This window comes from Apodemus sylvaticus, chromosome 15 (genome assembly GCF_947179515.1).
Source record: "Apodemus sylvaticus chromosome 15, mApoSyl1.1, whole genome shotgun sequence".
NCBI lineage: Eukaryota > Metazoa > Chordata > Mammalia > Rodentia > Muridae > Apodemus > Apodemus sylvaticus.
Window position 1 is genome coordinate 63,337,489 of NC_067486.1, and position 18,530 is coordinate 63,356,018.

Here is an 18,530-nt window from a genome sequence, read left to right on the forward strand (position 1 = left end):
TCCTTGTACTAAGCTTAAGTCCATGTGGATCAAGGACCTCCACATAAAACCAGACACATTGAAACTAACAGAAAAGAAATTGGGGAAGACCCTTGAGGACATGGGCACAGGGGAAATTTTCCTCAACAGAACACCTATAGCTTATACTCTAAGATCAAGAATTGACAAATGGAACCTCATAAAATTACAGTTTCTGTAAGGCAAAGGACACTGTCAAAAGGACAAAACAACAACCAAAAAATTGGGAGAAGATCTTTACCAACCCTATATCCGACAGAGGGCTAATATCCGAGATATACAGAGAACTCAAGAAGATAGACTCCAGAGAACCAAATAACCCTATTAAAAACTGGGGTAAGGAGCTAAACAAAGAATTTTCACCTGAGGAATATCGAATGGCTGAGAAACAGGTAAAGAAATGTTCAACATCCTTAGTCATCAGGGAAATGCAAAATCAAAAGAACCCTGAGATTTCACCTCACACCAGTCAGAATGTGTAAGATCAAAAACTCAGGAGAAAACAGGTGCTGGAGAGGATGTGGAGAAAGAGGAACACTCCTCCACTGCTGGTGGGGTTGCAACCTGGTACAACCACTCTGGAAATCAGTCTGACGGTTCCTCAGAAAACTGGCCATAATAGTACCGGAGAACTCAGCTATACCACTCCTAGGCATATACCCAGAGGATTCCCCAGCATGTAATAAGGATACATGCTCTACTATGTTCATAGCAGCCCTATTTATATAATAGCCAGAAGCTGGAAAGAACCCAGATATCCCTCAACAGAGGAATAGATACAGAAAATGTGGTATATTTACACTATGGAATACTACTCTGCTACTAATAACAATGAATTCATGAAATTCTTAGGCAAATGGGTGGAACTGGAGAATGTCACCCTAAGTGAGGTGACCCAATCACCAAAGGACACACATGGTATGCACTCACTGATAAATGGATATTAGCCCAGAAGCTTGGAATACCCAGGAAACAATTTACATATCAAATGATGCTCAAGAAGAAGGAAAGAGAGGCCCCTGGTCCTAGAAAGGCTCAGTGCAATAGTGTAGGAGAACACCAGGATAGGAAAGTGGGAAGGGGTTGATTGGGGAACAGGGGGGAGGGAAGAGGGCTTATAGGACTTTCAGGGAGGAGGGGATCCAGGAAAGGGGAAATTAATTAAAATGTAAATAAAGAATATATCAAATTTAAAAATAGAAAAAAAGAGAACTCATAGGTAATTCTAACCTATGACTTCTGCATACACACACATACATATATCTACATATATATGTATATATACATATATATACATACATACACATATATACACATATATATACATACATATATATATACACATACACACATACATAAACACACACACAACTTGATCTTTTTTCCCCTTGCATCTTTTAATAATAATCTTTCTCTGTTCTGTATGTTTCATATTTTAAGAATGGTCTTCTGGTTCAATCTATTTGGTGTTCAGTATGTTTTTTATATTTTGATAGGCCTTCCTTTAGGTTAGGGAAATTTTTTTTCTATTGGTTTGTTGAAGGTATTTTCTGTGCCTTTAACCTGAATTTCTTCTCTTATATTCCTATTATTTTTAGATTTAGTCTTTTAATAGTATCCCAAATTTCTTAGATGTTTTGTGCCAGTCATTTTTTTAAGATTTAAAATTTTTAGCTATCCATTTCTTCTCTTGTGTCTTTAGTGTCTAAGAGTCTCTCTTCTATCTCTTTATTATGTTGGTGAGGCTTACCTCTGTTTAAGTTCCCAGGTTATTCATTTCCAGACTTTCCTAAGTTTTTGGTTTTCTTTATTGATTTTATCTATTTGGGTTTTTTTTTTTTGCGTGCTTTGGTTTTTTGTTTTGTTTTGTTTGTGACTGGGTTTTTCTGTGTAGCCCTGCATGTCCTAGAACTCACTTTGTAGGACAGGCTGGCCCCCAAGTCACAGAGATCTAGCTGCCTCCTGAATGCTGCAATTAAAGGTAAAGACCACTATGGACCACCATGCTACACTTACTAATTCTATTTTTACTTTCAGGTTTTGAACTGTTTTCCTCATTTTTTTCTTTTTGCAGTGTTTGTGCTTTCATAAATTTCTTTTTTAAGGTATGAAGTGGAACCTTAAGGGTTCTTTGGAAAGTCAGTTGTGTTGGATGGTGTTGTGCTGGGGCAAACATGTGAAGGAACATGCACTGGTGAAATTCTAAGGCAGACACAGGTGAAAGAACATTCTGCTAAAGCAAGCACATGAAAGGACACATGATGAAGGGTTCTTGGCTAATGACACACAAATATTGATCTGTCTTACACTGCACAGTTGAGCTCCAGTTGTCAGGACTCCATAGAGAGAAATGCACCAAAAACACTCTTGGTGGTGTACTAGTGACTTCTTGCCACTTCTGAGGACTTGAGCAAACTGGCAGAGTGATGTCAGCTAAAACAGACTCGCATGGAGTTTTGCTAAGACAGCCGAGGCAAGACACATGGTGAGGCAAAACCTGTGGAGGACAAGTGATGTTTGGAGAGAGAATAAACAGGACTCAATGAACAGTGATAGAAGCTTGGCTGGGCTTATCTGTAGAGCTATCTGTGCAATGGTCATTGGTCTCACTTCTTCACTGATCTTCGCTTCCCTGAGAGAGGCACAGCTGAGAACTTTTCCTGGTGTTCCTGCTGGCCTTCGTCCCTCCTGCTGACTTGAAGCAAAGTTGAGACCTGGCTGGCTCTGCTAGGTCTTGCCACCACTGCTGATTTGTGTTTGCTCTCTACCAAACACTGGGCTGCTGGTGTATCCGTGAAGTGTTTGCAAGTAGATCCAGCTGCTGCTGCTGACCTATAAACTAAACTGCTTATTTCCTGACAACTCAGATGGGATTTACTCCAAAGAACCATTTCTAAACAGGTCTACTTTCCCTGTATCATAAAAACATTTCTTTACTATTACCTCTGTTAGGTGGTGAGCTAAAAGGGAGGTTAAAGTGTTTTAAGAGCAATCATTGAAAGTAGGCTTTGAAAATATTTAAGTTACAAAGGTATTTGTTCATTTCCGATTTTAAGGTTTTTGTTTTTTTTTTCCTGTGCTTCAGCTATGTTGCAATACTTAGGGCCTGCTGTGGTAGGGCTGCTGGGCTCTAGTGGAGCCATTGTGCAGGCTGTTATTTTGTTTTTTATGCTGGCATCTGGGCATCTGCTTCCCTGGTTGGAGTACTTATTATCAGCTTTAATTAGCCTTTTATGGGTTTTTATTAGATATATTCTTTATTTACATTTCAAATGTTGTCCCCTTTCCTGGTTTCCCTCTCCCCCCAAAATTCCATAAGCCATCGCCCCTTCCTCAATCAACACTACCCCTCTTCCCTGTCCTGGTATTCTTCTACACTACAGCATCAAAGACTACAGGATCAAGGACCTCTCCTCCCTTTGGTGTCTAACAAGACCATCCTCTGCTGCCAATGTGTCTGAAGCCATGGGGTGACTGGGTGACTCATATTGTTCCTCCTGTGACACTGCAAACTCCTTCATCTCCTTGGGTCCTTTCTCTAGCTCCTCCATTGGGGACCCTGTGCTCAGTTCAATGGCTGGCTGAGAGTGGCCTCCTCTGCATTTGTCATGCACTAGGAGAGCCTCCAGATGACAACTATATCCGGCTCCAGTCAGCAAGTACTTGTGGGCATTGATAAATAATGTCTGGGTTTTGTAACTGTATATGGGATGGATCCCTGGGTAGGGTAGTCTCTGGATGGTCTTTCCCTCAGACTCTACTTCATCCTTTGTCTCTGTATCTCCTTCTGTGGGTATTTTGTTCCCCATTTATACAAAGAACCCAAGTATCCATACTTTGTTCTTCCTCTTCTAGCCTCTTAAGTTTTATATAAACTTTATTAGAGAAAGAAATCCAAATCATAACACTATAGAAAACCATTAAGGACAGAAAGGAAGAAAGTATATACAAGAAAATAAATTTTAGAATATGGTCCAAGAATAGAGCCCTGGGAGACAAATTCTGAGTACTTGTGAGAACACTAAGAAAATGACAACAATCTTGTTACTTCGCTTCCTTCAAGACATGGATTGTTCAAAAAGTATGCTTTTGTGCCTCTGCAAAGTGTAGCAGATAAGAGTGAATTTGCTTCAGATTATTCATTACAGCGGACTATTATTCTTTGTTTATAAGCCTCTATGGAAAAATGTGGTCTTTGCCATGTGAGGTTTGTCCTTGTGATTGTACACTTTACTCAGATGACTTGTTAATACTAAGATTATAAATTGTCTAATGCTCTGAATAAAGTTGGCTATTACCTGAGACTTTAGTCCACCTCATTTTTAGACTTTATTTCCCAGATCCTACTCCCTCAGAAGTGGTAAACACTGACTGCCATTAGTCAATTTAGAGACAAAAAGTAGAGTACTTCTGAGCGCTTAGCACCTTATTTGATTTGAGATTAAACACGAAAAAGTAGACATGAGAGGCTAGGGAGTGGCTAAAGCACTAACTATATGAGCACGAAGACCTGAGTTCATACCGCCAGCACCCATATAAAAGTCAGATGTGCTACCTAACATTGATGAGGCAGAGACAAACAGAATCTAGGGACTTGCTGGAGAAATGACAAATTCTAGGTTCAAAATTTAAGGTAGAAGCCTGGATAGACGCTTCAATGTGTAAGAAGACTTACTATTAAAGGAACTGAGTTTGGTTCCAACACCAATATTGGACAGTTCAAATCTGCTTATAACTCTAGCTCCAAGAGATCCACTACCCTCTTCTGTTAATGCACTCAACATACCATACTCCATCACAGACACATAAACATAAAAAAATAAACATAAACACATAAACATAAAAAAATAAAAAATAAACCTTTGAAATAAAGGTGGAGAATGATTGAAGAATATATCCAATATTTGACCTACATATGCATAGGCACAGGCAACAGCACCCATGCCTGCATATACCATACCTACAAAAAATAGAGGGGGAAAAGGAGTAATGTGGAAATTAAAATCATCCTCTAGCTAATAAAACCATAAATCTTGTTATTTACACATCATTGAATCATTTCACTGTACACAACATAAAAGAAAAATCTTAATTCTCTACCAGGATAAAAACAATAATTAATAAAAATCATATTCATGGTAAACAATAAACAATCCAAAAAGATGGCATTATGGTGCTGCACAATAAAGGAATACATCATGATAGGAAAGAGCTGGAACTAGTCCACTTTCAAGGAGACCACCTCTCAGCAATACCATGACAACTACATTCAAACTCACCCATTGTGTCTACTCCTTTCCTGCCAGCACGGCCAACCATCTGCTTATAAGTGAGGATATCTAAAGGCTGACCACTGAAAATTGGAGTGCGAATGATCACCCGACGAGCAGGAAGATTCACTCCAGAAGAAAGAGTAGACGTTGCTGCTAAGACCCGAATAAAACCTTGACGGAAGGCTCCTTCGATGATATCCCTCTCCTCAAAAGTAAGACCTAAATAAAATGCAAGTCCAAAAACATTACCACAGAACTAAAACACTGGATCCCTTATAAACAGATGTGAGAGTCAGCTACAAGCTGTTAAAGATCTTTTAAAAGCTGTTAAAGATCTTTTATTATAAACAAACATCATTACTATGGATTTAAGAGTACAATCTGCCATTTTCAGACATCATTTAGGTAAGTCAGCAAAATTAGCTATGTTATAAGTGGAACTGGTGGTTTCTGCAGAAACTCCTTACCCTGCTTTTGGTAAATGAAAGCAGCACCAGATCAAGTGAGTAGAAGTGTGTCCCAATAACATTTTATTTATGAGAACAAATATCAGGTTAAATTTAACAGCAAACTACTGATTAGCAACCCCTGTTTCTGTGTATGGATATATATCTACATTTACACATTTTAAAAATTTGTCTTAAAATTGTATCATGTTTGTCATTAAAATCATATGTATACATTTATGATAAAAAGCTGAATAGAACTGAAAAGATTAAATTTCCAATCTTAGAGAACATTCTTGTGATTACAATTATAACAAATACGATCAGAGACAAGCACTTTATTCAGTGACTGTCATGACACTGACAACGCTGACAGCCTACCCACTGTTTTTTTTTATAGTCCTCTCCAATTCAATGACAATTCCTAAAACAAATTTGATTTTGCCATATATGTGAGACTATGTTAACACTTGACCTAAAAAGAATAACATTATATGTGAGTAGAAAGTATCATTCTAACATAAATTTTAAGAAAACATATAGATTGGTTGGAAATTTTAGAATTCACTTTTATAATGGCTTTTAAATATCCATTATCTAGTATGTCTATACAACTCGGAAACATATTTTTAAAATGCTTATTTTACTCTGATTTGACTAATCCCCTGTTTCTTAAAATAAAATCTATAAGTATTAAGTGTGATTAATAAGAAATATGTCCATATAAATACAAAATTAGGAAATTATGAAAGTCTGGTGAGGTTTTTTAAATCTTTTTATATTTATTTTATCATGTGTTTGTGTGTGAAGCTGCATGAATACATGTGCAGTACATGTGTGCAGGAGCTCAGAGACCAGAAGTGGAAATCAGATCCCCTGGAATTGAAGTTATAGGGAGTCTGCCAAACAGGTCCTGGGAATCAAACTCAGTTCTTCTGCAAGAGCCACAAGTGCTCGTAATCACTGAGTCCTGTCTCCAGTCCATGAGAACATGTTAATACACGATTAGAAACAAGGAGTACCTGCATGATGAAATGCCACTCCCCAGGGCACAGTGTTCTTCAACACTGAGTCCAGTCCTGAAGGCGAACGTTTTAACTGATCCATCACTTCCAGAAGGCTCTTTTGGTCTAGAATCACTGGTGGAAATTCAGATGATTTTACTAACCCTATCAAACACACGCAAAATTAATTAATTAAATTAATTGCCAACTATGCAAGTCTCTTTCTTCATTGTCTATTACCTGCCAAGTAATGAGAGAAATAAAGATCAGGTTCAGAAACTGCCACCAACTATTATCGTCGTGGTTCTTTTAAAGCCACTAACCCAGGCCACTACTATGTAAACAAGATGGGATGTGACTTGGACCTTAAGAATTTGTAAATCTTCATAAGTAGTTCTAATAATGTATCCCAAAGTTAGGGAGCTTGGCTTTACAGAGACATGTGCTTCAAAGGAAGGGAATCAAAGGAGAAAAGGCAGATTATCATCACTTGCTATAGTTTGAGTAAAAATGATTCCTTCAGGCTCATGTTTTAATTCCTGGTCCGGTAACAGTTTTAGGAAGTTATAGGGCCTGGCTCATAGCAGTGGGCCACTAGAGGTGAACCTTTAAGAGTAAAGCTCACCCTTGCCAACTGCTTCCTGTCTGCTGCTGTAATGTAAGGAGCCCAATTCACTTGCTTTTGTACCCTATGAAACAATGAACCAAAAATAAACCTTTCCTTTCTTAAGTACCTCTGTCAAAGTGACACAAAGTAATACAACCAAAGCCTTGCTCAAGATGCGCCCATCAGCCCGCACACCGGCACTGCCTGGGATCCTCGTTCTCTGCAGATTCCTGTGGCCCCTTGTCACTGATTTAATAGACACAGGTTTGTTACCTTCTTGAGTTGTCTTTGTGTTACTTCTCCCCTAGTAAGATTTTACATACCTTCTTAAAGAATTTTTCAAACATTTAGATTCCTGAATTTCATTAAAAACATATTTTAATGTACATCTTACATTTAATGTGCTTTTAATTTTAGGTAAACTTTTCTTATAATTCTGAAAAACCACATACAGTTGACAATGTTTTATTTTGCTAAAGACAATAAACATATATATTAAGCTATTCCCCATCAGAATATTTATTTCAAAAGAAATGTTTTATGTGTGTATGTATGTTCATGTGTGTTAAGGTGAACATGTATGTGTGCACCTGCATGTAGAGATAGAGAACAACTTGAAGTGCTTCTCTCAGGAGATGTCCCCTGATTTTTGAGGCAAGGTTCCACACTAGTCTGGAACTTTCAAAGTAAGCTCAGCTGGATGGCCGGCCGACACCTGTTACCACCCCTGCGCTGAGATTACAAACACCACTGTGCCTTGGCCTGCAGTTGGTTTTCATTTTTGTTTTTAATGTGGTTCTAGAAATCAAACTCTTTGTGTTTGCTCAACCAAATGAGCTACCTCCTCAGCCCAAAAGAAGTAATTTTAAGGTTAAAAACTTAGTAAGATAATTCCAAATTTTAAGCTTCAGTTTATGAAAAATGTGCTACTTTATTTTTCTAGAGAAAATAAACAGATCACATGGAATCTGGGAACCCAGTACTAAAATCAAAATAACGAAGCTCTGATCCTTAAGGAGTATAAGTAAGAAAATAACAGAACTCTGGTCCTTAAGGACTACAAATTAACACAGCACAATGTAAGCATATATGTTAACATGGTATAGACAACACCAGGTAAGACAGGCCTGGCAGGGATGCTACAGTGACAGCAGTCAGTACAAACTTTAGCAAAGCTTACTTGCTATAAGGCTGAAATACTGACTGCCTACCCTCATGAAGCCACTCACTGGCAAAAGAATACAAAACCTTACTATCCTACAACTACAACTGTCTGCAGTTTTACAACTTCACTGCAAAGACAATGGCCTCGGGATTTAGAGAAGTCTCAGTGATAATAGCTCATTTATATGAAAAAATCATTTATTTCAAAGTGACTCATTCCTAAGTGACCAAAAGTGGGTAACAGTGAGAGAAGGGTACAGAAGAAAACTGAGTACTAAACTACAAACTACATTTCATAAAACTAAATCTTTAATCATAGACACTTTCAGTTTCAATACTTTAGTATGATCTTATAAAACAGGGTGGAAGAAGGAAGCAATATTTAGAGTTGATATAGTATTATATCTAAAGGTCCAGAGGTCAACAAGTGTGTGACCCATGAAAGAAAGGGCAACAGGAGGAAGGCGACTGACAGAGACTCCTACGAGAGTCCAGACGTCAGGATGAGCAAAGGCCACACATGCTCACCTGCTAGGGAAATACTCAGGCCAGTGGTTATCATATAACTAGAAAAACAGGTAGTAATAGGTACTGCATCATGCTAAGTGGCCGTTCAGTATTTAAAAGAAACAAATTCATCAATGCAATAATGGACCACAAAGCATCATGCTGTGTGAAAAAAACTATTTACAAAAAAATATACTCATACTCTGTGATATCACTTACATGAAATTGTTAGGAAAAGCACAGCAATCTAAAGTGACAGAACACATGTCAGCAGTTGCCTGTAGCTGACAGAGGGAAGAGAAAGACAGCACAAGAGCACATTTCACAGTGGCAGAAACAGTCTGTACAGTAATTATAATAGTGAGGGATATGCAGAAATACACATTTAGATATTACAATTCATCAAGCTACATGCGTCAGACAATGTATTATACATAAAATATCCAACACTAAAGCTGATCTTATCTACATGTATATGTATGTATGATTCCTTTTAGACTCTTATCTCTAGACATTAAAGACATTGTCACTTTCTCAAAAAAAAAAAAGTGTGTGTGTATCTGTCAGTCTGTGTAATTTTGCATACAACTTAGGGGTTCTATAGATTCAACCTCTCAAAGCCCATGAACCCAAAATGAACCTATACACATATACAAATATAGTACTCTAAAACTGAGAAGACAATGAGCCTGAGTATGTGTTCACATTATCTACAAAGAGGACAGAACAGGGTTAAAACCACAAAAGCAGCTTTGTCAAGAATACCTAGCCAACACACAGTGACAGTAACAGAACAGAGACGTGCTTTGCTACACTATCAGTGTAACCACTGTCAAATGCAGTAAGAACAGGGGCTTCACTCCACCTGTCACTCACCCTCAGGTTGATGGTGCAGATTGTAAAACTCTCGGGCAATGATATCTGCTACCTTCTCACACCATTTTTTTGATGGACAAAAGATTAATACTGAATGGTTATCTCGAATGGTCTCATAGCATAAACTAACAATGTGGTCTTCATCTCCCTAAAAAAGGAAAGAAATAGTCATATCTCCGAAACATCTCACATTGGTTTGAAATTATACATTTTGATTCATAAAAAAGGTTTTCTGTTAAAAGATATAAAAAAAAATCACTTACAATAAAAATAAACATTACAATAAATATAATGTAGTTTATAAATATAAATAAACTTTACAATAAATATAATGCTGACAGGTGAAAAGTTTTTATTCATTCAACTCATGGTTATTAAGCTCTAACCTGAGCTAGAGATACATTGGCGAATAATACAAGGTCTTAATTAGCAAGGGGTTTATTTACAGTATCACTAAAAACACAGGAAGGAAATAAACCACCACATGATGTGCTGAAAGAGAAAGATTTGACGTAGTTAGAGTCTCATATTTTTTAGAGATTTAAAGGCGTAAAGAAGAGATTTCCCTGAGAAAACACGAGAGCTCAGATGTGAAGGTGGAGAAACACTATCTCAATGGGAAGTATATGTTCCAAATACGGCAAGAGTCTGTGGAAATGCCCTGTGGAAGCTGCTCCATGCTGGGAGAATGCCAGTGTATGCAAGGGGGGCAGGGATTAGCTCTCATTTATCAAGTGCTTTACAAGTGATACACACACACACACACACACACACACACAATCATATTTAATTCTTACCAAAACCAAGTATTTTATTCTACTTGGTAGATATAAAGATAGAAAGTTCAGAGAGGTTTTATGACTAAACTAATACTACCTCCGACATTTTGTGTACCTCTCTTCATTATCAGAGAAAAGGCTATCTGACTCTTAAAACAATAATCTTCAGGGCTGTCGAGATCACTCAGTGGTGAGGAGCACTGGCTGCTCTTCCAGAGGACCTGGTTCAATCCCCAGCACCCACATGGCAGCTCACAACTATCTGTAGGTCCAATCCCAGGGGATCTGACACCTTCACAGACATTTATGCAGGCAAAACACCAATGCACATAAAATAAAAATAAATCTTAAAAAAATAATCTTTTCATTCAGCATACTTACTATATAGTAGTTCTACATTTAACAAATGTCAATGTTCCACATGAGCGTTTAATATAAACTAAACCATAGGGAAATCTTCTCATTGACTACAAAAACATCCACCTTTCAAAGTTTATATTATAGGTGAGGAAATGACAGTCATCCAAATGGAAAGCATATTACATTCCCTTTCTCACTATCCTCATCAATTGCTTTGAGTAAAACAGATTAGCTTAGTATTGATTCTAACAGAGACATAATATATGTCTCACTCCTATGCAATCACTAATTATACAATTAAAAATTGTTAATAGCTTGGTAGGACCACAAAGACACTGACAGTGGGGATATAACAGTAATAATTCACCTTCACTTGGAGCAGGGGTTGAAATTCTCTCACAAGCTTCATTGAAGAATCATATATGGAATTTCCTATTTTTATTGATTCCAAAAGTGGTACAGGGCGAAAGTCAGTATGGTAAAGTTCAGCATTCAACCAGGAAGCCACAAGCTGCAAATTAGGAAGAGTAGCACTCATTCCAACAATCTGCACAGCATTCGACAGAGAGCTGGCTGAATCTGCCTGGCTGAGAAAACAAATGGAAATCACATTAGGAAATGTGCAGGAAGTAACACATAGTGCTGCTAACAATACTCTTGGTCATGGCCTTTGGTATACAAATGCAGACGTTCCTTTAAAGTACAGAGCCAGGTATAAAATTACTGGAGCACAGATTACTGGCCAGATATTCAAATTTAATGAATAACATGAAGATGTTTCCAGGGAGACTGTACCAATAAAGTAACACTCCCACAATCTGTGTGTACTACTGTTCCACAATCTTTCACCATCTGACAACTGTACTGTCAATCATTTTAACAATAAATATTATGGAGAGACTACAGGAATAGTTTTTTTAAGAAGTAATTTCTGACGATTAATGATGTTTTTTGACATTTCACATGTGCAGACTGTTTGAAACTTCTCTTACAAATGCCTATTTAAGCCTCTCACTGATGCTTAAGTTCTTAACTTGTATCATTTTTTTACATGTTTTACACAAAAGTCCAAAATCTGTTCATTTCAGATAATTATAGGCATTTTCTAGTTATATTTTCCTTGTACTTGTTAGGAATAAGTATGTAGCACAGTATACAGAAAATCAGACCCTCGAACAATAAAGATATTTAATAGTAAAAGAAGATAAATAGGCTTTTCAAAAGGTAAAAACAATCACAACATGCGATAGCTGATTTAATAATGTATCACGGTAACACAGAAGAATGATCTAAGCAAAATTAGAAATCTATTTGCACAACTGGAAGAAAATTAGTGGGTAAGGAGACTCTGAAGGGGGTGGGAGGAAGGGGGTAGAAAGAAACTGGGTACAGGTGAATAGGAAATATAAAAGAAAAAATCTGAATTTCCCCTAGCAAGAAATCAATATAACAAAATTATATAAATATCTGTTCAAAATTAATCAACAACTTTATTTGAAGCGTGAAACAAATTTTAATCCCTGTACTCAGGACACAGAGGCAGGTGAATCTCTGTAAGTCAGAGACCACCCTGGTCTTCATAGCAAGTTCCAGAACAGCCAAAGCTAAATAGTGAGAGACTCTTTCTCAAACAAAAGAAAACCAAAAAAAGATTTTTGCCTACTCAAATATCTTAAAAGGTATCCTCTGTGTTTTCTTCTATAAGTTTCAGAGTTTCAGGTTTTTGTTTGTTTTGTGTTTTGTTTTGAGACAAAGTCTTGCTACTAAGCCTTAGCTGGTCTAGACTTGATGATATGTAGATGAGAGAGGTCTCAACTCAGATCTCTCTGCCTCTGCCTCCCAAGTCCTAGGATTAAGCATGTCTGACATGGGCTTTTTGAACAGCACAACAGCACATAACTAACCCCAAGTATCTCAGGTGGTGCTACATGACAATAAAGTTTCTGCACAGCAAAGGACATAATCCTCAAAGCACACAAAATAAGGGAAAGTCTTCAACTACACTGAAAAAAGGAGCTGATATCTAGAAGTTACAAGTAGATATCAAGATACCAACGAAGTAAAACTACAAATCAACAATCAACAAATAGGCAAATGAACTGAATAGACAGTTTTAAAAAGAAAAGAAAAAGGGAAAGGAAGGAAGGAAGATAAATGATCAATAACTATTTATTTAAGCATTCAATTTCCTTAGCCATCATGGTAATGCAAATGAAAACTACTTTGAGATATCACTTCAACCCACTCAGAATAGCTATCAACAAATCAGACAACAATATAGAGCCCCAACAAATGTTGGAAAGGATTCACTATTAGTGGAGATACAGATGCAGATTAATGCAGCCACTGTGGAAATCAGTTCAAATATTTCTCAAAAATTTAAAATTACAATTACCATTTGACTGTTCTATTTCATTCTGGGCATACACGCAGAGAACTCAGTATCCAATCATGGATATTTGCAGTTTCAAGTTTATTGATGTTTTATTCACAATAAAAAAGAATCTACTTGTTCATCAACAGATGAAAGCATAATGAAAAATTCATGTACACACATATATAATAAGAATCCTATTCAGCTCTAAAGAAAATTTAAATTATAAAATTTATAGAAAAAAGAATAACCTTTTACTGTGTAATCAAGGTCACACAATCTAGGAAAGAAAAAAAATCCCTTTAAAAAAACCAATCACTTTTAAAATTCAAGGTCTTTTTACAATTCAAAGTCTCTTACTGTGGGTTCCACTAAAATACTTTCTTCCTTCAAGAAGAAAAAAATATCAGGACACAGTACAATCAAAAGCAAAACCAAACTCTAACCGTCCAATGTCTGATCCACTCACAATCTTCTAGGCTCCTCCAAGGGCTTGGATCACTTCTCTATCTCTGCCCTTTGTAGCACACAGCTTGTCTTCTAGGCTCCAGCTGCCTGTATTCCGCTACTGCTGCTGTTCTTGGTGGTCATCTCATGGTACTGCCATCTCCAGAACACTGCCGTCTTCCACTATAACTAGACTTCACCAATAGCCTCTCATAGACTCTCTTCAGGGTGCCAAGCCTCAACTCCTTTGCAGGCCCTTCACTTTTGGGCCATCAATTGCAACTGAGGCTGCACCTTCACCAATGGCCTTCCTTGGCCTCTCACAGTGCCGAGTTTCAGCTGTTCTTCAGGACCCCTTCATGCCCTCAAAACCAGTACCACCTGGGTGACTCTTATACATTACCAAGTCCAGCCACAGCGTGAAGTACAACCTTGGCTATCTCTGGAACACAGCCTCTTTGTGCTCTCAGAAAACTCTCCAGAAGATTTCACCTCAAGAGGCTGGTCTCTTCTTAATTATCACTAATTTCTTAGTTCCAGCTAACCAGCATCAACAGTCCCAGTAATGCAAAGGTTTTGCTTTTGTAGTTCTAGTATCTTGTTAATCACAGCTGATTCTTCAGTTCCAGCTAACCAAAACCACAGAATCTTCACAATCAAAAGAGAAACAGCCCTAATAAGAGTCTTTAATCTTCCCTATGAAATATCACAAGCCAGGCCTCCATCATTTGCACTGTTCTCAACATTATCTTCCAAGCTCCTACAGAACATCCCACAAAGTTCTTAATACTCAATAGCTCTTCTAGCCCAAAGTTCCAAAGTTCTTCCACAGTCCTCCCCAAAACATGGTCAGGTTGTCACAGGAATACCCACACTACACTGGTACCAATTTGTCTTAAGGTTTCTATTTCTGCACAAAACATCATGACCAAGAAGAAAGTTGGGGAGGAAAGAGTTTCAGCTTACACTTCCAGATTGCTGTTCATCACCAGAGGAAGTCAGTACTGGAACTCAAGCAGGTTAGGAAGCAGGAGCTGATACAGAGGCCTTGGAGGGATGCTTCTTACTGGCTTGCTTCCCATGGCTTGCTAAGCTTGCTTTCTTATAGAACCCAGCACTACCATGCCAGGGATGGTACCACCCACAATGGGCCTTTCCCCCTTGATCGCTACAACCAGATCTCATGAAGGCATTTCCTCAAGGGAGGCACCTTTCTCTGTGATAACTCCAGCTTGTGCCAAGTTGACACACAAAACCAGCCAGTATAAAGAGTGAACAAGAAAGGCTATTAGGGGATTAGGAAGGACTGAGTCCACGTTATGGACACAAGTTATGAGAAAGAGCATAAAACAAAAGGCTTTATAGTTCTAATTCTATCATATAGAATGGCTGTGGTTAACCCCAACCATAAAATTCTTTTTGTTGCTACTTAGTAATGATAATTTTGCTACTGTTATGAATCTTAATATTAAAATATCTGTGTTTTCTGATGGTCTTAGTTAACCCCTGTGAAATGGTCTTTTGACCACAAAAATCAGGTCAAGACCCACAAGTTGAGAACTTTTATGGAAAAAGAACAAACTGTTATCCATGCATTTGTTCGAATAAAAAAGGTAGTATATTCCTGTAAATCGTATGTTTTCACTCTTATAGATTCTTTTTCAATCTTTTCAAATATCAGAAAATCAGTTACTTCAAGTACTTACCATGATGTTGATTTCCGAGTGACATAGCAAATCTTGGTCAGCAGAAGTTCCAGCAGATACCCTCGGTGAGAGTCCCCCAGCATGTGCAGCTCATCCACAACCACCATTCCTACAAGGATTTTCCAGATTGACCTTTTACAAAACTGCACAGTTCTAAGAATTCTGAGACTTAGCAGCACATGTCTAACAGCAAATAGCTCATAATAAGATCTTGCAGGTGATGCAAAGTTCTGCTATAAAGGAAAAGCCAGATTCTATATGGTGGCCAATTCCTTCCAGATGTTTTAAAAATCTTAAGCAATCCTATCACCATATATACTAATTACAAAATGTGATTAGCTTACTCAGGGCTGACAAAACCACCAAACCCAGAATCTTAGTCTTCTTTCTATTGCTTTGATAAATGCCATGACTGGAAGCAACTTGGGGAGGAAAGGGTTTATTTGGCTTACACTTCCAGGTGACAGTTCATCACTGAAGGAGGCCAGACAGGAACTCAAGCCCAGAACAAAAAAAAAAAAAAAAAAAAAAAGGACGAACTGGAGCTGGGACCACAGAGGAGTGCTGCTTCCTAGCTAGCTCAACTTGCTTTCTTATACATCCCAGGACTGCCTGCTTAGAGACAGCACTGCCCAGGCTGAGCTGGGCCTTCACATCGATTATCAGTCAAGAAAATACCCTTAGAGGCTTATTCACATGCTTATATGATAGCAGCATTTCCTTAATTGAGATTGCCTTTTTTCAGATATGTCCAGGTTTGTGTCAAGTTGACAAAACCAGGAGCATTCCCAGAGAAAATTACCTATCAACACTCACACTTCTAAATTGGTAATTTTGTAGAAATGGATAGATAATAAATACAGTCTCAGGTTTTCAGTGTTAGTAATTTTAGCTGTTAGGAAATATAGCCTAATTATATTTGAAAGTTACTTATAGCAATCAGAAAGCTGAGGCAGAAGAACTGCTGTGAGTTCAAAGCCAGCCTGGACTACACAGTGACTCCCTATACCCAAAGAAAAAGGTTTGTTTAAAAAAAAAAAAAAAAAAAAAAAGACCAAAATTGGGCCAAGAAGAATAAGATGGTTTTAAGGGATTTTTTTAAAGATATAACTAGTATCACCCTACTGTTGAACATATAATCATAATGGCCTTCTCTCATGCCTGAAGAATCAAACCAATCTGAGCACTTATAAAATGTTCCAAAATTCTTAAAAATGTATTGTGGGCCAATGCTTTCTTTAGTCTTATAGTTCACTATTTATACTGTCTTCTATTTGTATATATTAATTATATTAACATAGTGGATTTCACTAGTTTCATGTATGCATAAAATGTACTTGTGATGGCTATTCTTAGTCAATTTGACTACATCTGGAATGAAAACCTGAAAATAGTGGGCACATTTATGAGGGATTTTGCTTAATTTGAAGTAGGTTGCTTAATTTGAAGTAGGAAGATCCACATCCAATCCTGATCTTTCAAATAGAAAGACAAGCCGGAGAGATGGATCAGCAGTTAAGAGCACTGACTGCTCTTCCAGAGGACTGGAGTTCAAATCCCAGCAACCACATGGTGGCTCACAACCATCTGTAATGAGATATGATGCCTTCTTCTGGTGTGTCTGAAGACAGCAACAGTGTACTTACATATCATAATAAATAAATCTTTAAAAAAAAATCCAGAATGACAACCCTGTAATCCTGAGCTTAATGTGGAAGACACGCCTTTAATCCAGGCCACACCTTCTGCTGGAAGCTGATGTAAAGACAGGAAGCAAGTCCATTCCTTCACTAGCCTTAATTAGAGCCTCCTTCTTCAGGATTCCAGCCTCATGGATTGAACAACTTCTCTGTATTCTTGGACTTTCTGTTCACAGACAGCCATTTTTGGATTATCTGAACTACAGCCTGTGTGTCATTCTAATTCCTTCTATATACATTCATTCTATCAATTCTGTTATTCTAGAAAACCCTGACCAAAGCAGCACATATTTACCTCCTCATTACTCTGTCATCCTACACCCCTCATACTAGTTCCTTTTCTATTTTAATGTTCATTTTAACCTAAATCTTACATGACAGAAAAGAGAAATTTGTATTAAGTCAAACTAACTTTGGTAAAAAATGATGATTACAATTCCAACAATTGGCTAAAACCATGATTTGTTTGTGGCTTCATTTTATATTCTTCATCCGTTCATTAACTGTTGAGTTCATTCACCCATTTATTGGTTAGATCATTTGTTCTCTTATTATTGGGGGGTTTTTTAGTCCTATGTATATTCTGGATTTTAATCTCCTAGTGCATATATTACTGGTAAAGATTTTTCTCCCATTTTACAGGCTGCTTCTTCACACTGGAAATTGTTTCCTTTGCTATACAGATGTGTTTTGAGGCTATCTTGTCAGTTCTACTTTTCCTGAGCCATCAGAATCCTATTTCAAAGTATTGCCCTTTTATCTTTGTGACTGAGTTCCCTATGTAGACCTCTAGTCATTTCAAATCTTATATTAAAATCTTGGACTCATTTTAAATTGATTTTGTACAAGATGAGAAATAAAGATCTAGTTGACTCAGGTGTATGTGGATATCTGGTTTCCCCAGTAGTGCTTGTAAAAACTGTCTTTTCTCCAACATACATTTTAGGCACCTTTGCCAAGAACCAGATGACAGAGCCCATGACTGGGCTGCTTGGGTTTATTTGTGTTTACTCTATTCTATCCCTTTGGTCTCCACATGTGTTTTTGTGCTAGTCCTGTACTGTTTGCTGTTGCTGTGGCTCTGTAGTATAACATGAAATCAGTATGCTGATCGAGTCTTTTTACTCAAGATCATGCTTCTATATATTTTTAGTATTTTATTTTTCCTAATTCTATAAAAAATCATTGGAAATTTTATGAGAACTGCATTAAGTCTGTAGATAGGTTTCAGCAATATGATCATTTTAACAATATTAATTGTGGCATTCC

At 37.5% G+C, this 18,530-nt stretch overlaps 2 protein-coding genes across 6 annotated transcripts in view; one reads left to right on the top strand and one right to left on the bottom strand.

Moving 5' to 3' along the window:
- Eaf2 (ELL associated factor 2) overlaps positions 1–18,530 on the top strand; it is a 1,192,577-nt gene that overhangs the window by 742,090 nt on the left and 431,957 nt on the right. The window lies entirely within an intron of this gene.
- The window catches only part of Polq (DNA polymerase theta), a 144,597-nt gene that overhangs the window by 104,770 nt on the left and 21,297 nt on the right, over positions 1–18,530 (bottom strand). For 3 of the 4 annotated variants that reach the window (XR_007973505.1, XM_052158359.1, XM_052158362.1), the window contains 5 exons: positions 15,562–15,670; positions 11,402–11,621; positions 9,896–10,043; positions 6,760–6,906; positions 5,298–5,510 (listed from right to left, as the gene is read on the bottom strand). Coding sequence is in view for 3 of the 4 variants with exons in the window: in XM_052158359.1 (XP_052014319.1) it covers positions 5,298–5,510; positions 6,760–6,906; positions 9,896–10,043; positions 11,402–11,621; positions 15,562–15,670 (837 nt within the window). In the remaining variant the exon portion in view is untranslated. The remainder of the gene's footprint in view (positions 1–5,297; positions 5,511–6,759; positions 6,907–9,895; positions 10,044–11,401; positions 11,622–15,561; positions 15,671–18,530) is intronic. The other variant, XM_052158360.1, reaches the window with a different exon arrangement.